This window comes from Hylaeus volcanicus, chromosome 3 (genome assembly GCF_026283585.1).
Source record: "Hylaeus volcanicus isolate JK05 chromosome 3, UHH_iyHylVolc1.0_haploid, whole genome shotgun sequence".
NCBI classification, from domain to species: domain Eukaryota; kingdom Metazoa; phylum Arthropoda; class Insecta; order Hymenoptera; family Colletidae; genus Hylaeus; species Hylaeus volcanicus.
The window spans coordinates 18,136,559-18,155,660 of record NC_071978.1 but is presented as its reverse complement, the minus strand read 5'-3'; the positions used below and the strand labels follow the sequence as shown (position 1 = coordinate 18,155,660).

The following is a 19,102-nucleotide window of genomic DNA, read 5'->3' as shown; positions in this document are numbered from 1 at the left end:
TATACTAATAATTGACTGATTTCAAGTTTTTTAAATAAATAAAAACATCGAAAAATGTGGCGCCATCTCCCGGGAAACCCCCCAAGTTTGTCGTGAAATAGTTCCCACATCTTGCTCCTAGATGACGCAATAGACGTGAAATTATTCAAAACATAAATTCTCTATTTTTCTCTGCATGTAAATGCAATGTACGTTACAATTATTATAATTCAACACCTAATTATTGATTTGTATACTAATAATTGACTGATTTCAAGTTTTCTAAATAAATAAAAACACCGAAAAATGTGACGCTTTATCTCGGCAAACCGCCCAAGTTTGTCATGAAATAGTTCCCACATCACCCAGCTAGATGTCGCAATAGACATGAAATTATTCAAAACATAAATTCTCTATTATTCTCTGCATATAAATGTAACGTACATTACAATTATCATAATTCAACACGTAATTGTTGATATCCGTCATGCATTTACACTCGATAAAAAAAGGGTTTGGGTTGAGGCTGCGGCTGGGGCTGGGGCGGGTCTAAGATAAGTGTAGAGTTATTTCTTCAAGAAATAGGCAGTGATTCATTACTGCGCTACTTACATGATTAAATGAATTAAAGTATATTTTAACATACAGATTATTTTATATTTACACTAAATACATATATTTACAAATGTGTGCATTACAAAAATATATTCACCTGCGCACGTAAGCGTGTGCATCAATTAAATAACACATAGACATTGAGTGAGGTAGAGAGACAGTTACAACGATACATTTATCTATCGAACAACAAGAGTATTCAAAATATACATTTGCACACTTAGTACTAGCTCGTATCATTTTTAACTGCGTACGAAATTTATCTCCGTTTATATCGTAAAACATTTAAAGTTAGAACACATTTTAATACTTCAACACATTCAGGTTTCTTATGATTATTTAACAATAACAATGTATTTATATTTAATACAAAATGTTACTCCCCATTATTGAAACTATGGCTGTACTTTCATGGTATTATTCATAATAGCTTTTTCAATGAGAAACAGACTGCAAAATTTGTATTTTTTGAATACACAAATAAAACTCTTATGTTAATATAAAAAACTGAACTTTTTACCCTAACCAATTTAAATCAACTGTTTCAATTACATCCTGATCTTACACTTCTCTTCTTGTACTTCTATAAAATAGTATAACTGTTCAAGTTATAAAGATAAAAATAATTTTATGCAAATATGAAATTCGTTTTTGCAACTAATACAATTGATTCATATTCATTATATTTTCGTTATTGATTGCCCTCTTTTCTTTTTGCTATTTCTACTTCTAGCATTATAATCCCAACCAGTATTATCCATGCTTAGCTTAGGAGATTGTCCAGGTATTATATGTCTTCCTTGAATTTCTAAAGCTTCGTTATTATTATGAGTAGTTTGTGCAGAGTAAGGTAGAGTGGAACGAGAAATAGGACTTAAGGGTTTTCTGTTGCGTTGTAAAACTACCGACGATGATGTCAGAGATCTAAAATTATAAGGACAGTATAAGAGATACTTATAGATACAGAATATCACAATATATTCTACATACCTATTCTTGGTATTGGGAAGTCGTGAAGTATCTAATGGAGCAAGCCTTATATTTGTCGGCCACCTGGCAGGAGAAACAGATGCATGCCAAGCAGATTGATAATTTGGAAGTTTTGTTGCAGTTGAATTCTTCCCTGAATTTTTGAAGTAAGAAATATTTCTACTTGAGCCTAGTATAAAATAGTAATAATGTTAAAATATATTATGAACCGTTTGAATACCGCGTGTATTACTTAAAAATATATACAACGCACCAGGAAATGTAGTAACATCTAATGTTTGTCCCATAAACTTAATCGGAGTAGTCTTGATAGTAGAAAAACTTTCTCTAGTTGACAAAATATAAGGCACAGGACTAACTACAATTTTTTCATTAAAAACAGTTCCAAGTTTATTTCTACTAGTGTGAGGCCTAAAAAGTTTATCTTCCACGGCACCCATTGTATCTCGTCCACTTTTTATTCTATCATTATGTTTAAGATTATCATATTTTCTGTAAACACCAAATATATTTCTTATAGAAAATTATACAGTGAATCATCAGTAAATAATCATATGTCCTTACACATAATTTGTATATAAAATACTTTTCTAAGACCATAAGAAAATCATTACAGGCTATTATTAACAGATGCAGTAAGTATATTCATGAGATAAAGATATAAATTTTTGTTTTATTTGTTGGTAAGCTTTGTGAAATATCAAATGATGTAACCATATACTTCTCTTATCTTTAAAATATTAAATGAAATAAAGAAAATTATATGATTATGTCAGAGATGTATGGTATACATACTTTGGAGTTTCTCCAATCTTTGTTTGAGCAGCTTCTATTCCTCTACTCCTACTATTTGGAAATTTATTTTCAAGAGGAATGGTTTCTTCAAACCAACTCAACTTTGTACTTTTTGCAGAACTTTTGTTACTGTGAACAGGTGCCATACGTATTTGCAAAACATCATTTAATTCATTGCCCAATGAATCAATTCCATTTTCCTTATTTGGAAATAACTCAGACATTACATATTCGAAAAGCATATCAAAGACTTTATCTTGCTGTGTGCTTTGCAATCTATATTTTGACGAAATTCTTCTTTCCTGTAAATTATAGATCATCCATTTCATGATATAGATTTTAATTTTTTTGTTAGCAAAGTATTCCTATAAACTTATGGAATGTGTTAATGAAATTTTTAAATAAAATAAACAAAAAATATAGAAAATATATCTTACCTTTATGGAAAAATTATGTTCTGAAAATATATCTTCATCAAGTGAATCAAAAGTATCTTTTATTTGATTATAATTCTTTTCTGGATCTTGCTGTTTGTCTGTAGGTAATAGAAATGAATTCTTTCCAACTATTCTTAAATGTGGTATTTGTGTTCTCCACTGAATACATTCTTCCAAAAGAGCTGTTTGTGTCACTTGATCACCATCTTCGTAAAGTGTATTTTCAATAGCTTCCCATTGCTGTATAACTTTCCGTGTTGCAATGTCTTCCAATTCTGACGAGTAAGATACACATGTTGCTGTAGTACTTTCATTCCATATTGACACACGATCGTCAATATCTTTCCAAGCTTTCTTCTTTTGTAAGCTTGGCAGTTGAAAGTGGTCACTCGATTCATTCTCATTATCTTTATAATCCCTTATTTTTGGTAAGTTTTCTGTCGCTTTTACTTTTTGTGTAACTGAATTTAATCTATATTCAAATATAAACTTTATTTCAATTTATTTAGTGATAAAAGAAATTTCCTATTTAGCACAAATTTTACAAATTTTTATATAAAAAATCAACAGTTAAAAAACAAAAATATGTATTAAACTAAGTTAATATAATGAAATATAAGCAATACGATTTAACATTTAAAGAAAACATTACGACAAGACGTACATGCTCCGTTTATGTGTTTTTTTATGCATTTCATGCTTCTTAAAATGTATCTTCGATCAATTAAAGTCACTTTTATCATTTAATCAAAAACCTTTTCGTAGTTCTTGTTACGCGAAATCTTTCAGAGTGCACGATAATTTTATTGATTATTTTATTATAAGAGCATCTTTGGCCTAAAACTTTAATTTGAATCATTTTATCGCCATCTCATCATAAATGATTCGTAAATCCTTTGGCTAATTAAAAAAACATAACTTTACCATCAGATACGGATTAATCAACTGACATACTTGACACATAGCAGAAACCAGAATTGATATTTTATACAAATAGGCATGCTTCACATACCGAACCGAAATCGCGTACCTACTATTGGTCAATATCTAAACTATCCAATTTCTCTATAAACATCCGTTCATTGACATATTGCTCAAAAGGATTTGTTTATTCTGAAAATTTAAATAACATGTAACTCGCAAAAAACAAAAAATGAATAGTAATTATTCGATACAGACCGAATATTCGAACACATTACGAATGATTCAAAAGTAAATAGGTGGAGAAATGTCTTTGTAGTAACTATTTAATGAACGCGGGAGTTTCACAGAAATAGTTGCTGAAATAAAATTGCACAGTATGAAGGGAGAAAGAATCCAATGTTGTATTGACAGTGATGATTTAATACTATTTAATATTAAGTAATGTAAAATATTCCAGTATATTTCATTACAAAATTAAGTTTTTACATACTTTGATGTTTGTTGGTTATAATTGTAAAACAATTATGTACAAAAATCTTTCCCTTTAATGTTATTTGTTCCTTTTTGAAATCTTTAAAAATAAATATAAAATATACACATTAAAGTACATTACAAAAATAAAAATAATTCTGTTCACTTTTTTTGAATGCACAAATTCAACAGTTGACTTGAATGCAAAGCAGGTTGAGCATTTTTTTGTAGACGTTTACTGAATATGTACTTCAAATTCCAATTATACATTTGGTTAAAATTAATTAATACATATTCCTACCATGAAAGTTTAACAAATAATTTATTATACACAAAATATTATAAATAGTTTATACATTCCATTGGATATTAAATTAACAACAATCCAATCATTTGATAAATACCTAACACTTGAAGATATATAAATTATCATCTGGGATTTTGTGCAAATTTTGTACTTAATGATATCTGAGCTTTTTCTGGTTTCGCACTTGATGATCGAACAGGGGATTGAAAATCTAATAATACACGCTTCGAGCTATTTTTGAGCACAATTGGAGATAGACTTGATGGTTCACCATAATATTGTAGTTTTTCAAGTCGCCTTTGTATGGAAGCAGATTTTACTGTTTCATTATTTGTTAAACTCCTTCGTGAAAGTTCTGGCAATGAGTAATTACTATTTTCTTTCGATAAAAATTTGTCAATATTCCTATCTGGCGTATAGTGATCCGACATTCTAGTTATAGATTTTTTTGGAGCTTCTTCTAAAATTTCTGCCGCACATTTAGTTATATATGTATTATTGTCCTTAAAAAATATTTATAATTATTAAATGCTAATTATGTACGTACAGAATATATTTAAAAAAAAAAAAAGTATATTCATTTCTATAAATGTTTTCAAAATATGTATATAAGTACCATAATCAAGCGCTTTAAATCTTCGAATGGTTGTTGAAGATGATTTTGCCGAGGATTTCGCGTGAAAGTACTTCGTTCTGTGCAATAGGCTATTGGTATATTCCACGATGTAGCTCGTCGCCATTCTAAATTACTACAAGCAACGAAAGATCCCACAGTCAAAATTTCGGCATATCCGTGAGTGGCTATCCCATTCCAAAACAGTACTGACAAATACGAAGACTCAGAATTCGTAGATGGATACGCGAAATATACACTTTCAAAATTTTTCATACCCTATAAAAGTAGAAAAAAAAAAAACATTAATTATTTTTAGTTTTATTATAATTAATACATGGTTTGAATGTCAACGTACATTTGGTTCATTGCCAATAGAAACAACAATTCCCACAGTATCAAATTCTCCATAAGTTGGAGCAAAGGTGGATTTATTTATATCACATAATGCTGTATAAATTCTCCGAGGATAAATTATATTAGAATCATTTATTCGATTAAATAATGTATTTCGACTTGTACTTAATTGCGACTCATTACCCCTATTAAAATATAGAAAGGTATATGTGATAATTAAACAATAATTAAAAATAAAAAGATATATAAAATCAATCATATACTATATACAATACCTTTTCGCCAAAGACGTAATATTACAAATCGATACGTAATTTCCTTCTTTTAGAATATCTGGAAGTTCTTCATTAGGAGACCAAATTGAAAGAATAGCGCTTGACTCTTCTTCAATAACTCGAATTTTTAAAACTGGTGTCACTTGTCGTGGCGGTGGTAAACTTTCTTGCAATCGAGATTCCAATTTTTGCCTTAAGCTTTCTTCTTTCATGCGACATTTATTTATTAGTTGCTCTTGTTCTTGTTTTGTAATAAATTCCTGTAACAATATGACATGTAAATTAAAAGAAAAAAAAAAACTACATAGATCCTACAACTTCAATCAATACCTTTTTTGACAATCTTTCACAATCTTCATCCAAATCAATTGCTGCTAAATCAATACTATCTGGATTTGAAACATTTTTTCTTCTTCTTGTAGAAAAATTTGTCTCTGCTTTGGTGTAAAATGCCTCTATTATCGATCGATATTCCTTTTCATAAGCAATATTAGCTTTCTCTTCACATCTCGCATTACGGAAAACTAAAATTGCAGAATATAGACTAGTTGAAAATGCAATTAAAGACCACAAAATTCGTAAAAGTGTATGTCTCACTGGATTCTCCACTTGCAGTTTTCTCGTAATACAGAATTGGATATACTCTCGCAATTAAAACTTTAATTTTCCCAATTAAACCACCCTTAGGGCAAATACTTTTTAATTTAATACACATTGGCCCCGAAGGTGCTATATATCCCAATTTTGTATCCCACCTTGCTCTTCTCGTAGAATTTGTATGTATTTTTAAACATACATTTTCTGGGACCTATGAATTAATAATTTCTAGTATACTAATCAATAGTATGAAAAGTTATTTTAAAAAAGGATATTTACTTCTAAGGGTGAACATCCTTGATCACTATTTAATAATTCAGATCCGTATATCATTAATTTTGTCCCTTCTTTTACTTTACCAGATATTACATTTTGAATCATTGCTTGATCAATAAATGCTTGAACACTATACCATCCATCCGTCAACACTACTTTTTTTGATGATGTTTTCAACTGAGCTGAACTTTGATTTAAAATGGCAGTATCCTCACACTATACAAGAAAACACAAATCCTATACAATTTACATTAAAATAGTTTCCTATCTACACTACACAAAAAACTTACATCAGAAATACATGATACACACAAAACTATCCTCTTAGATGCCACATCATCTTTTTCTAAAATTTTTCTTAAAGCAGATCTTTCAGATCTGTCAATTTCCCGATCATAACGATATTTTAATTCCATCATTACTCTAGCAGGAGTCAATGCTCTATAAAGCAATTACATTTGTATGCATTGTTATTAATTTCAAATTATTTACATAATTACACTTTGTACCTTGGCAAAGTAACTGAAGTAAATTTTATTCTGTCCATTGATGCTAACTTCCATACAATCCACTTATAATGATTTTCCACCCATCCAGTAGGAATCAACTTAGGATCCACTCCTGGACTTGCTAAAAAAGATCTCCTAATATTTGTTATCCCTACATAACCATTTTCATCTAGAATCAAATGTGCTCCATCTTCCAGTTGTATACCCTCAATATTATTTTGTACTATATCTTGCCTAAACATATTAGGATATATTTAATTTATGAAGAATTTAGTACATATATATGTACAAAATATAATTGAAAATATATTATTAACTGAAACATTTCTTACTCATAAAAATCTTTACACTGAAATTTGTATTCTTCTGCATTATCAGCTGTTACATCCAAAATTTCTGGTGGAAATTTTCGTTTAACAAGCTAGTAACAAAAGGATTTACGAATACAATTCAGTAGATTAATTTGCAATGGATATCATTTTTGTTTGATTCTAATTACCTCTTCATATGTACATAGAATAGGTGTACCCCCTTTACTAATTTCTCTCCAAGATACACGATTATTACGATTAGTTTTCCTATGGAAATATAGTACACTAATTGTTGGCTTTGGTTTATTAGTCTCTTTCAACTTGATCTGTCTATCCTGTAAGTACAATAATGATCAAAATGAAAGAATGTATAGTGTAAACAACAAATAAATTTATAGGCCTTTTAGTAATTGGAAATGAATCAAATTTTGGTTTATAGGGGCTTTTGAAATAAAGAGATCCAACTCTAAATAGTATTACAAACTTTGTATTGAAAGTTTATCTATACAAAGTATACAACTTACTTGTTCTAAGCCAGCTTCTAAACGTTTTTCTAAGATATTTGCAGATTCATCCATGAAGAACATCATTAATTGCGTGTCACCAAAATCACTAACAACTTTCTCTTCTTTATTTGTGAATTCTTGCTTTTCTGTTAATAAATCAGTTTCTTCTTTCATACAATGATTTGAGTTTACACAATTATCGTTTAATTGTTCTGATTCCTCTATGTGGACAGATTTATGCTTTTTATTCTTCAAGCCATTGAGACTTTTCTTTTTTTTACCTTTCATTATACTTTTTCGCTTTTTAGGAATAAATTGTCCACCTATTACAGGACTAGATGGTACATTTAAAACATCTCTATTCTCCATATTTTCTACGGGTGAAATCCATTGCTCACAGGAATCTGAACTTTTTTCATCTGCTAAAAGTGCAGCTGCACTCTCTATAATTTCATGTGAAATCAAGCAATTATCATCTATTTCATTATTCTCTGAATTCATTTCACTCTGTTGGATATTATCAACTAATTTATCAACATCATTGGTTGCAATTGAAATTTCAATTGATTTTGAAGGAACTGCATGATTTTGATTTTCAGTATTTGTTACATTCTTGTGAACATTTCTTTGAATTTCAAACTGTCCACTAAATCGTAACTTTTTAAACTGATTAGATGGTACTTGTTTATTTACCGGAACATCCTCATCTAAATCTTTTATTTTGCGTTTCTGCAAAGATTTAGTTAAAAAGGTACTACTTTCAAAATCTTCCAAGGTTTCTTCATTAAACAATGTTTTTGCTTTTAATAAAGCTTCCTCTGAGATATTCATATCCTGACCACTTGCAGTTTGAAACCCAATGTTTTTAACTTGTATTTCTTGTTTGTTCAACTGTTCTTCAACTACATGCATGTCTTCAAATTCATGTGCATCCTCTAAATCATTTGCAAATAACTGCTTTGCTTTTGTCAAAGCTTTTTTGGAAACATTAATTGAACTACCTCCTGCAGTACTAAAACCTATCAAAGGCATTGCATTTATTGAACTCTCTATGGTTTCTTTATGAAATAACATTTCGTCTGTGATTTGAAATTTATTATTGATTTCACACATATTAAATTCATTAGTCTGTGCCTCTATGTTATCTTCAAATTGTTGAACTGCTTTTGACAAGACTTCATCAGAAATATCAATTGATCTGCCACTAGCGGTTTTGAATCCAGAAGGGACAATGGCATTTTTCTTATTATCTATGATTTTTGCAGAATGTAATACTCCTTTTAATAATGCTCCATTCCTTGTCTCAAGAGATTCACCATTTAACATTTGAAATCCAGTATTTTCTACTTTCGCATCAGGTATCTTGGTTTGAATTTGAAATTTCGATGCTTCTTCATCTTTGACAGTTTCATTTAATTCGTCTTTAAAAAGTTGCTGTGCTTTCGATAATGCTGTATGAGACACTTTGATTGAACTACCACCAGCCGTAGTAAAACCAAATGTAGAGGTAACATTTTTATTATTGAAATTCATATTTACTGAATTTACTTTGTATCCCATATGAATATATTCATTGAAAAAACTTGCCTCTACATAATATTGGCAATAAAAGTCATATATACTTTTATAATTCTATTCGTGATTTTTTAACATATTACGTGTATAAGAAACTCTATTGCTTATTATATGTTTACGACTTCCACGCAATTTATATTAAATTTATATGTCGTACAGTGCCATCTGTTAAGATTTACAAATTAATATATCGTAATAGATCCAAATAGATCTGGCTCAAACCACGGAGAGCAATATATAAAATATGAAAGCTACTTTGACTAATTTGAGTTTGTTATTCCAGAATTTTTAAATCTACCTAAAAATCTTTTTCCAATTTATGAAGAATTTAGAAATCGAATGAAAATCATTTCCCCAGAAAGTAATGCTATTCTTTCGTGATAAAACAATATTGATAACGTACGTCACCGTGATCGTTGTCGATTGTCTGCTGTACCGGCAAAATACGCACTTAACCTCTGCACGTTTTTCTAATGATACATGTGTTTTTGACGGAAAAATCGTTTTATATTGTCTAGTTTATCAAAATGAAATTTAAAACATATACAGGAATTACGTGGTCAATTTTAGAGCTCACGGGTCTACTCGAGGATGAAGACTCGCATGTTTATTTTGAAAAATTTAAAAAACACTTTGGTTTGCACCCATTTCATTTAACGAATCTGAATGCCGCGTTAAATGAAATACTTAGCTCGAATTTAAACTCTTACGATGATGAGTACGTAACAAGTGTATTTTTATTTTAATTTAAATTATAAATTTTCACTTTGTTAACGTATTTTTGGCATACAATGATTAAAAAAAACAAACGCTTTTGAGGTTCTGTTTACATAGCTTTTAGGAAATTATAAATGGTTATCGCATTTCTAAAATTTTATTTGTTCCAGGTTAAAAGGATTCCTGTTAGCTTATAAGAATCCAAAGTTGCTAACACCATTAGGTGACATATTATATGATACTTGTTTTATTCATGTTGACATTGAAGCAGATTTTTATATATTTAGACCTGAAGTGGGTTGTTCATTAAAAGGTAAACTGTTTTACTATTAAGCAGCTTTAAAGTTTTTAATTTATTATTTACGAGTAATAATCTATAGGAATTGTCAATAAGAAAGGATTAGACCATATTGGTGTTCTTGTACATAAAGCATTCAACGTATCAATTCCAAAACTAGATGACGAAGAGAATTGGCCTGGTGATAACCTTGAAATTGGTCAAGAAGTACGATTTAAAGTAACTCTTCTTGATTTTAGTAGTAAATTACCATTTATTCGTGGTACTTTAAATCCAGAGTAAGTAATATTTTCATTTGTTTCTCTTATTAGTCTACTATTATTTATGACTTTATTATTTCAGTGATTATTTACGAGGATGTAAACTAACAGAAAAAACACTTAATAGAAGGTTGTCGTCTAATAACAATAGTCACAACAATAAAGATGACGATGAAAGTATAAGTAATAAGGAATTAAAAACTATTGCTAAGAATAATAAACGACATACATTTTTTGCTACTGACTCTGAACATAGTTCTGATGATGATGTACCAGAAATAAAGAAAGAAGTTTCTGATAAAAAAAAATCTAAGAAAAAAATTGAAAAAGAGAAAATAATCGAACACATTGATGTAAAGAAGGAAGATCAAAAACGTGCTAAAAAATCTGAAGAAACTAAAAAATCCAAACGTAAATCGATTAAGACAGAAACAGTGCAGGAACAGCATCTGAACAACAGTTCCATAAATGGTAAATTTGAGGACATTGAAGAATTAGAAGAATCTATTACTATAAAGAAAAAGGCAAAGAAAAAATCCAATACTTTTAGTTCGCAAAGTAGCATGGATGAAGGGAACAATGAAAAGTCTGTAAAATCTCCACTAAAAATATCGAACAATGTATCTAATATGGAATCCAAAAATAGAGTTAGCAAAATAAAATTAGAGCAAGATTCCGAAAGCAGTACTTCAGAACAGATTGTGAGAGAAAATATGTCTGAAAGCAAAATTAGTTTAAAGAAAAATTCGACAAAGAGAAAACACGCAGATGAAACTGATAATTCTGCAGACGATTTTACTGTAAATAAATATATAAAGAGTTCGAGTAAAAAGATCTCAAAGACCAGAACATCTGATATAGACAACACAGAACCATTAATTGATATTAAAACGGAAAAACTGAACGAAGTGAACGTTAAAACAGAAGATGCTCCAACCCAGAAACAACATAGAAAACGTAAACACTCTGTAAAAGCAGAGGTTTCTGAAAGTGATACGAGCATTAGAAAACCTGAAAAGACTCCGGTAAAAAGACGTTCAAAAACATCAAGTATATCAGAGTCTGAATTTGTGTTTTCACATATGCAAATAAAGACAGAAAAAGTGAATAGTGAAGATGAAAATCACGTAAAAACAAAGAAAGTATTGAAAAAAGATTCTGACTTGAATATATCTACATGCAGTTCTAATTATGATGCAGAAGAAGATGCCGACGATAATATAATTAAAAAGAAACGGAAAAAACGTTCAAAGAAGAATCTTCTGGACATAAGTGAAATTAAAGTAGAACCTGAATTTGATTATAGCGTGGTTAAAGAAGAAGTATCTGATACTGCTACCAATAATGATGCAACTGAAAACATTCGAGAAAATTATGATACAGACTCTTCAAATAGAAATTCGCCTAAGAAGAAACATAAATTTAATTTGAATACTGTTATAAGTGATGATGAAGAAGGTCTCAGAAATAATAGGAAGTTAAAAGTAAAAGCAGAGAAATTAATAACGAACGTTACATCGGACGACGATGAGAGAGATAGTGATGATGAAAAACAGAAAAAACATAGCAAACAATCTCCAAGTAAACAATTAAATAAACCTAGAAAATCCAATTCTGAATTTGACTTTAGTAAGGTTAAAGTTAAATGTGAAAGATCAAGTGATAGCTAGGGCATGTAGAGCATTTTAATGTACTTTTTAATAACATAGACTGTGGTCAACATACTTTGTAAAAAGAAAGAATTCATTACACGTGTATGCATGAGAAATATAAAGTACTATAAGTACATTTACATGTATGTAGGATATATTAACAGACATATACACGCACAAGTATATGTGTATACGGGATGTTTCTTAATATGTGGGCGCTTTTTGGAGAGTAAGATCTTGACATCAGTACGAGCGATGTTTCAGCCCAATCAGCTGATCGCGCGGTCGCACATATACGCAATTACACGGGACAAATACACACCTACGCACACTCACTGGTGGAAAATGACTTGAGACATTCTACGCCAGGTAGTACGAGGTCATTGGACTAACCCGTGAAAACTAGATGGTAATGACCTCGCGTTACCTGGCCCAAACTGTTTTGGAGACTCCTAGGTCATTTTGCACCAGCGAGTGTGCATCGGTGTGTATTTTTCCTGTGTGAGTGCGTACATGTTACGGTCGCGCGAGCAGCTAACAGGGATCCAAACTGCCCGCGCCGTAAGTCGCACCTGTAAATTTCAACTGCTTATATCTCGACAACGAAGTCTCAGTTCGCAAATTGGTATGGACTTTTCAATTCGTACTGATTTTGGGACCTTACCTTCTGAAAAGCGCCCACATATTAAGAAACACCCTGTATCTATACATTATATATACATATGAAAATATTGATACTAACTATGTTAACAATCAACTTGTATATATTATATATAAATCGTCAATGAACTTTAACAATTCATTATATTTTTGTTCCTTTTGTGTAATAAGCAACTTTATTTTATTATTATTTTCGTATTTCTTATGTAGCGGTGAGTTTCACCTGTACATAATGTATCACATTGCAATAAGACATTACCATCAAATAAATATATCATGACTTCAGCGAATATTATATATTTGACAAATTAAAGTACAAATATGACTTCTATAGACTACAGTAATAAAAATTTTTATAAGATATTTTGATGTTTTCTAATTTTATATCTACATCTTTTCTCCTATTGTAATGTACAACAATGTAAACTTAAAAAAATTACATTTAGTAAAGATGGCTTCAGAATGTTTACGGAATCAGTGATGGTAAATGTTAAGAAATACAAAAACATGTTTATTGGTACATACAAATTTAGTATTTTACATTACAATTATTGCATGTTCTGCGAATTTGAATTTTGACGGAATTTTATACTACTGTTAATTGCTGTGGTATAAATATAATAAAAATAATAAAATGTATGAAGATAATAAAATTTGAAAACGTATATAGGCAAGTTCAATTTGACATTTGCAAATACGAATTACCTTACGAAATTCTTAGCTTGAAAATGTTAATGTTATTTATATACATTCAGGTAAGTATAATACGATTGGCTCATTTTATTTCACAAAATATATTAAAGATTAACATACTTAGTTTATCATACTAGAAAATGATGTAGTAATTTTTCAATTTAATCAGCAGAGTTCTTTCATTTTAGTACGAATATTTTAATGGATGAAATTAAAATTTGTTAAAATAATCAGCATAGTGATTATTAAACAATGCAATACTTAACTAGTAAGATTTACTGTAATTAAAATATATACTCTAAAAAATATGTTTTGTTTCCCGATATTCATAATGCTTTATAAGGAAATTTAAATGATTGAAGAAAAAGATGATGTGAACTTTAAGAATGGCTTATATAAATTTTTCTATATTTAATAGTGTGATCAAATTTTCTCTTCGCGCAATAATATTTTGTTTGAAATAACATATATGCTATATTGTGTGGTAATATATATTTATTTACATATACACGCTTTATGTACATTATTTTTATGTAACATATGTAAATTAATTTTTGTTTAAATCGATTCACTTAGCTGCATAATGGAGTAATTTGGAAAAATATTCTTTTACAAATCTATATGTAGAAAACAATAGGACGTATCGTTGCGTGAAAAAATTACGTGATAAAGTTTATAAAAATACAAATCCGAGGCAAGATTTACCTGAGACAAGAAGATTATACATATAATGAAAAGGGTACGCAGAAACGAGATATACACGAATAAATTACTTACTTGAATAAAAATCTATTTTCGTGATGAAAAATGCTAAACAAAAAACAGAAGAATTCTACATCTATTTAAGAATAAAATATTCTGCATCGATACATGGTTCCTTGAGTGTATTTCGAGAGTCTCTAAAAATTTATATTCCAAGAATGTACGATGATCAGAGATAATTGTAATCCAAAAAGTAAAGATTTCAATCACCAGAGCAAATGTTTAATTCGATAGCCAATTTTGCTTCAATCTTAGAATTGTATTGGAAGTGAAACGGCGCGAAGGTTTCGTTCATGTTATCACAAGACACCCCTAATTAGTGTACTAGCATCTTGTAATCTTATAGCATTTGTAACCTAACAACTCATCACAGCAGACGCTGATGGCATTGATCGTGTTCTAGTCACTACACTCGATTCTAATATCGCGTCGTCCGATTCTTGTCGTGGTCCTAAGTTTTTAAAGCAGTGATTCTTAACCACTTTAATAGTTTTTATTATCACAATTCAATAGAGGTAAAATTTAGATCTGAAACCAGCATCAGTTTAACATTTTATTGGATCAATTTTATTTTTTTGAAAAGAAATTATTTCTTCTTCGTGTATATATTCATAAATTAATTCATATTCAAACTAAAGAATACAGATCAATTAGATGTCATATGAAAATATTATTACCAAATTCTTTAAAATTTTATCAGTGACCTTTATAGCGATATTGACCCTAACGTTTCTTCTTTAATATTTCTTTTTTTTTTTTTAGACTGATATTTCATTTCAGTATGCTTTACCGAAGAAGACCTAAATGTAATACGTTCAAGAAGATGTTTATAGACATATGAATAGACATAGATGTTCAAGATGACATATAGATACTTATATTTAAACTGACGCTTACTTTGGACCAAGTTATTTCCTTTGTCGAATGTTAGTGTATTGCATCAAGTTCTACTGTTTCTAAACTGTGCCGAAAGTTTAAGAATCTTCTTTTAAATTATGCGTGAGATTAAAACGATTAAGAACCACTGACTTAAAACAACGAATGTCGCAACGAACATCGTGACTCTTCACGACTCCCAAAACGACTTACCATGGTTTCTTACAATTTAATTAGGTACGCTTAGCGTCATATCACGCATTCTGAGAGATACATATTTACACGCAACCTTAATCTGTCACCAAGAAGCATACAGGCTATATATTAACAGGGGACAAAGTCTTTAGGAACTACTACCACCGTTAATGGGAAAACAAGTCACCCAAGTGCCGCACATGCGGAAGACAAATGCGCAAAAGACTATTTGTCGTTGCAAGCTACTCAATGACGATGCCTGTGATGAGGTTCTTTTATGTATTTTCGTGTAGTATGACTACGCATCGTGTAGTAGTGGTAGTAAATGTCTTTTGCTCATTTACCTTGCGCATTTGAAACATTTGAGTTCCTCATTTCTTAGTTGGCGGAACTAGTACCTCCAGAGAGCTTCTTTAAATCCCTGTATGATCCATATTACCGACTTTCTACTTTGTAGAGTGAGTAATATTTGAGAAATCGAATAGGCGAACGTATTAAACATTTTCAGAGCTAATTTTGAGTTTTGAGATCTATTAATTATAAAACAAAATAATAATTAAATTCGAAAACCATCAAATAAGGAATTCTTGATCATCTTTTCTATGTTGGAGCTTGAAGATCAAGTTTCATACTACATTTGTTCTTGAATTCATACCTATAGCGTTTAAACCATTATGCGAGCGAAAATCGATAGTATGCATCCAGCCTTACGAGGGAACATATCCAATTGTCACACGCCGATTTGATTTCAAAAATAAATTATTCAAATAAATAAATAAATAAACAATTTCTTTTGGCACGAGTAAATTACCCATTCAAAAATGCATCGTTTTGAAAAAAAAATTTTGTCCTAGCTTCTCTACTTTTCAAGATATTTAAAAAAACATTGTATTCACCCGCAACTTTAGGAGCTGTTTTCACCCCTTCAATATGAACGATTGCCGATAAAAAAAATACGTGTCAAATATTTTTTTTGAGAACTACCTACCACATCAATTTTATCAAAATCGGTGTGTGACAATTGGATATGTTCCCTTGTTAGATCAGAAATGTCCACGGCTAAGTTGGTTGAGATTTGAATTACGACGACTTTACCATACCACTTAGTGGAGTGGTAGAGTCCGCTGACACATACGAATGCACGAGTCTGTCTATACGTGTCTCGCATATTAGTATACTGTTATGGCCCACCACTCTATTAGGTAGTATAGTGAATTCGTCGTAATTCAAATTTCAATGAGCTTAATTTGGACATTTCATCATTAGATCTTTCAGAACTAATATTTCTCACGGTGTGTTGACAACCGTAAGGTGTTACTTTCACTTGTATTGAGTGGCACGACAAGACATTTATACTAATAACCGTGTAAAAGGTTGAGATACATATATGTACAGCATTAGCTTAGGTCTTCGTCATACGAAACGGATAGTGTGCAATGAATTTTATATACATATAAATATCCATATAATCGATTTTTTAAAATAAACCTCAGGGTATGTGCAGGGTGGTCCAGTCACTTAAATATCTTCGAAAATATATTTAGACATTTTTTCAACGAAACTTGCACGATTCACGGGGGGTTGTTATTATTACGATAATTATATTTCTGCACGTTAAACGTTCCAATATTATCTTTACTTCTTTAAATGGGATGGTGTTATTATCATTATAGGATTTATACAATGAAGGCTTTCAAACCTTCAAATTTATTGGATGTTTTGGTTGCTCAAGGCCTTTCACCAGTCTACAAGCGACATCAGGAACGTCAGTGGCATCTGCTCTCTTATTGTACGACTACGTTTCTTTGTCTTTAAGAGATTAACAAGGAGAATTTCGATCTGCTTCTGCAGAGTGATAGAATACATGTCCTTGTTCCTATATTTCAACCACTAGGTGTAGATACCCGATCACTTAACAAATATTAGTGTCTATCATTAGACTTAGCAATTCAACCGAATATTTGATTTTATTTATATCGATTTTTGTTTATTCATTTATTTATATTATTTAAGGAGGGCAAGTCAAGTCCTTTCTTTGTAATAGTGTATGCGTATTTGTATGACGATACAATAAATGGAGCAACAGATATATCTGTAGGCAATTCACGATGGCTTTGAGCGGCTGAAACAATCGGTGTTTACCATACTTATTTCTGAATCGTGCAATTTTCGATTAGTTTTTCCTTAATACTTACGCTTTTCGAGATAATTAAGTGGCTTGTGTTACTACTCAGACCGACCTGCATATTGTTCTCATCGAAGATGAAACTAGGCGGAAGTAGATCAATAGATTAAAGTAAAATGCAAAACTTGAGGTAGGAGACCCGATGTTGTCGCGCGAGGGTCTTGAGCGAATATTCTAAATTGGCACCTCTAAACAATTGTTTGAATCAACAAGGCCAACTAGAATTACGATAAATGTAAATTTATCAAAGTATTCAGGTCGCATCCATTCGCGTAGAAAAATTAAAAATAGCATACCTTCGATTACAGTCTACTGAAAAGCCTTTTAATAATCTTGTACGTGACATTAAAAAAATATGTTTTATTTTCAAAGGTCATTTAAGTTTATCAACGAATCACCCTCGATGAAACTGATTACGACGCGACGATTGCTTGAAGATTATGGCCACGAACTCCGGACCGGTTTTTGTGTCTCATTCTCACACGAAATGAAGACAAAAGTTCACTTAAACTTATTCGATTAACTGTTCGTGTACGTTTGATATCCTGTTCTTGATCACAGAAATGATATGTCTATTAAATTAAACGCTCGACAATAACCGCATTCTTTAAACAGCACCGTCTCAGCACCAAACACGTTCTCAAATTATTTACAAAAATTGGAGAGGAGAACATATGGAAATGTTCGATTACCAGAATTCCCAGAACGTGGAAACACAGGTATGATAAGACATCGATCACGTACTCAAACACAACGTAAAGAGAAATATCAACTTGGTCCTCACTTGATGCTGTGTACAGTGTACACAGTTCTCTAGGTACTAGGACAAGTAAACGCGAGTCGCACTCCAGGCACTGAAGTTCACTGCTCTCGTCATGATTAAAATGTACTATGGAAGCGGCCAGGGTAAACCGGAAAAGTCCACGGGGCCACCTAAGCCTGCGTCGGCCTCTAGAAGGCTCATTATCACGGCCATCGCTGCCTCGTCGTTGCCATCCGACGGAACCGGGTTTGGTGATTCGTTTATCGTCGTACCACCGATCATATCCATCATGTCTTCATCAGGTGACGTTCCTACAAGGAGGGGCATTTTTATGTTATGGGCAACAGTCATCAATGTCTTGTCGTATTACGGTTATCAATGTCTTAAACGATATTGCTCTACCAAACGAATAATCGTATTACGGGCTTGATTGCTGGATGTTCGAACTTTTGATAATCCAAGCTATTGTGGTTCAACATTGAAAATATCCTGTATCAGTTTGTT

At 30.9% G+C, this 19,102-nt stretch overlaps 4 protein-coding genes across 8 annotated transcripts in view; 1 reads left to right on the top strand and 3 right to left on the bottom strand.

Moving 5' to 3' along the window:
- Positions 1–614: 614 nt before the first annotated feature.
- LOC128874246 (uncharacterized) lies at positions 615–4,374 on the bottom strand. Its single transcript, XM_054118781.1, has 6 exons — positions 3,481–4,374; positions 2,817–3,288; positions 2,380–2,681; positions 1,838–2,076; positions 1,585–1,753; positions 615–1,518 (listed from the first exon to the last, which is right to left on the bottom strand). The coding sequence occupies exons 1-6, from the start codon at positions 3,507–3,509 to the stop codon at positions 1,275–1,277; spliced, it is 1,455 nt and encodes a 484-aa protein (XP_053974756.1). The 5' UTR covers positions 3,510–4,374; the 3' UTR covers positions 615–1,274.
- A 135-nt stretch (positions 4,375–4,509) lies between these two features.
- LOC128874242 (breast cancer type 2 susceptibility protein homolog) lies at positions 4,510–9,706 on the bottom strand. Its single transcript, XM_054118768.1, has 12 exons — positions 7,981–9,706; positions 7,645–7,791; positions 7,478–7,566; positions 7,146–7,379; positions 6,927–7,077; positions 6,640–6,852; positions 6,361–6,571; positions 6,094–6,287; positions 5,764–6,023; positions 5,490–5,673; positions 5,135–5,410; positions 4,510–5,021 (listed from the first exon to the last, which is right to left on the bottom strand). The coding sequence occupies exons 1-12, from the start codon at positions 9,520–9,522 to the stop codon at positions 4,641–4,643; spliced, it is 3,882 nt and encodes a 1,293-aa protein (XP_053974743.1). The 5' UTR covers positions 9,523–9,706; the 3' UTR covers positions 4,510–4,640.
- A 251-nt stretch (positions 9,707–9,957) lies between these two features.
- LOC128874244 (TNF receptor-associated factor family protein DDB_G0272098) lies at positions 9,958–14,554 on the top strand. Its single transcript, XM_054118776.1, has 4 exons — positions 9,958–10,255; positions 10,425–10,567; positions 10,635–10,830; positions 10,895–14,554. The coding sequence occupies exons 1-4, from the start codon at positions 10,065–10,067 to the stop codon at positions 12,480–12,482; spliced, it is 2,118 nt and encodes a 705-aa protein (XP_053974751.1). The 5' UTR covers positions 9,958–10,064; the 3' UTR covers positions 12,483–14,554.
- Positions 14,295–19,102, bottom strand: part of LOC128874243 (protein cycle) — a 79,538-nt gene continuing 74,730 nt past the window's right edge. For 4 of the 5 annotated variants that reach the window (XM_054118774.1, XM_054118769.1, XM_054118775.1 and 1 more), the window contains one exon: positions 14,295–18,909. In XM_054118774.1, coding sequence (XP_053974749.1) covers positions 18,725–18,909 — 185 coding nt within the window. In that variant the 3' untranslated portion in view covers positions 14,295–18,724. The remainder of the gene's footprint in view (positions 18,910–19,102) is intronic. The other variant, XM_054118771.1, reaches the window with a different exon arrangement.

Coding starts and splice junctions, on each gene's coding strand:
- LOC128874244 (XM_054118776.1), top strand. CDS start 10,065: ATGAAATTTAAAACATATACAGGAATTACGTGGTCAATTTTAGAGCTC. Junction 10,568..10,634: donor AGTGGGTTGTTCATTAAAAG/GTAAACTGTTTT, acceptor AATAATCTATAG/GAATTGTCAATAAGAAAGGA. Junction 10,831..10,894: donor CGTGGTACTTTAAATCCAGA/GTAAGTAATATT, acceptor TTATTATTTCAG/TGATTATTTACGAGGATGTA.
- LOC128874242 (XM_054118768.1), bottom strand. CDS start 9,522: ATGGGATACAAAGTAAATTCAGTAAATATGAATTTCAATAATAAAAAT. Junction 7,792..7,980: donor TAGAAGCTGGCTTAGAACAA/GTAAGTTGTATA, acceptor TTGTACTTACAG/GATAGACAGATCAAGTTGAA. Junction 5,674..5,763: donor ATTACGTCTTTGGCGAAAAG/GTATTGTATATA, acceptor ATATTTTAATAG/GGGTAATGAGTCGCAATTAA.
- LOC128874246 (XM_054118781.1), bottom strand. CDS start 3,509: ATGCATAAAAAAACACATAAACGGAGCAT. Junction 2,682..2,816: donor AACATAATTTTTCCATAAAG/GTAAGATATATT, acceptor TATAATTTACAG/GAAAGAAGAATTTCGTCAAA. Junction 1,519..1,584: donor CTTCCCAATACCAAGAATAG/GTATGTAGAATA, acceptor TTATAATTTTAG/ATCTCTGACATCATCGTCGG.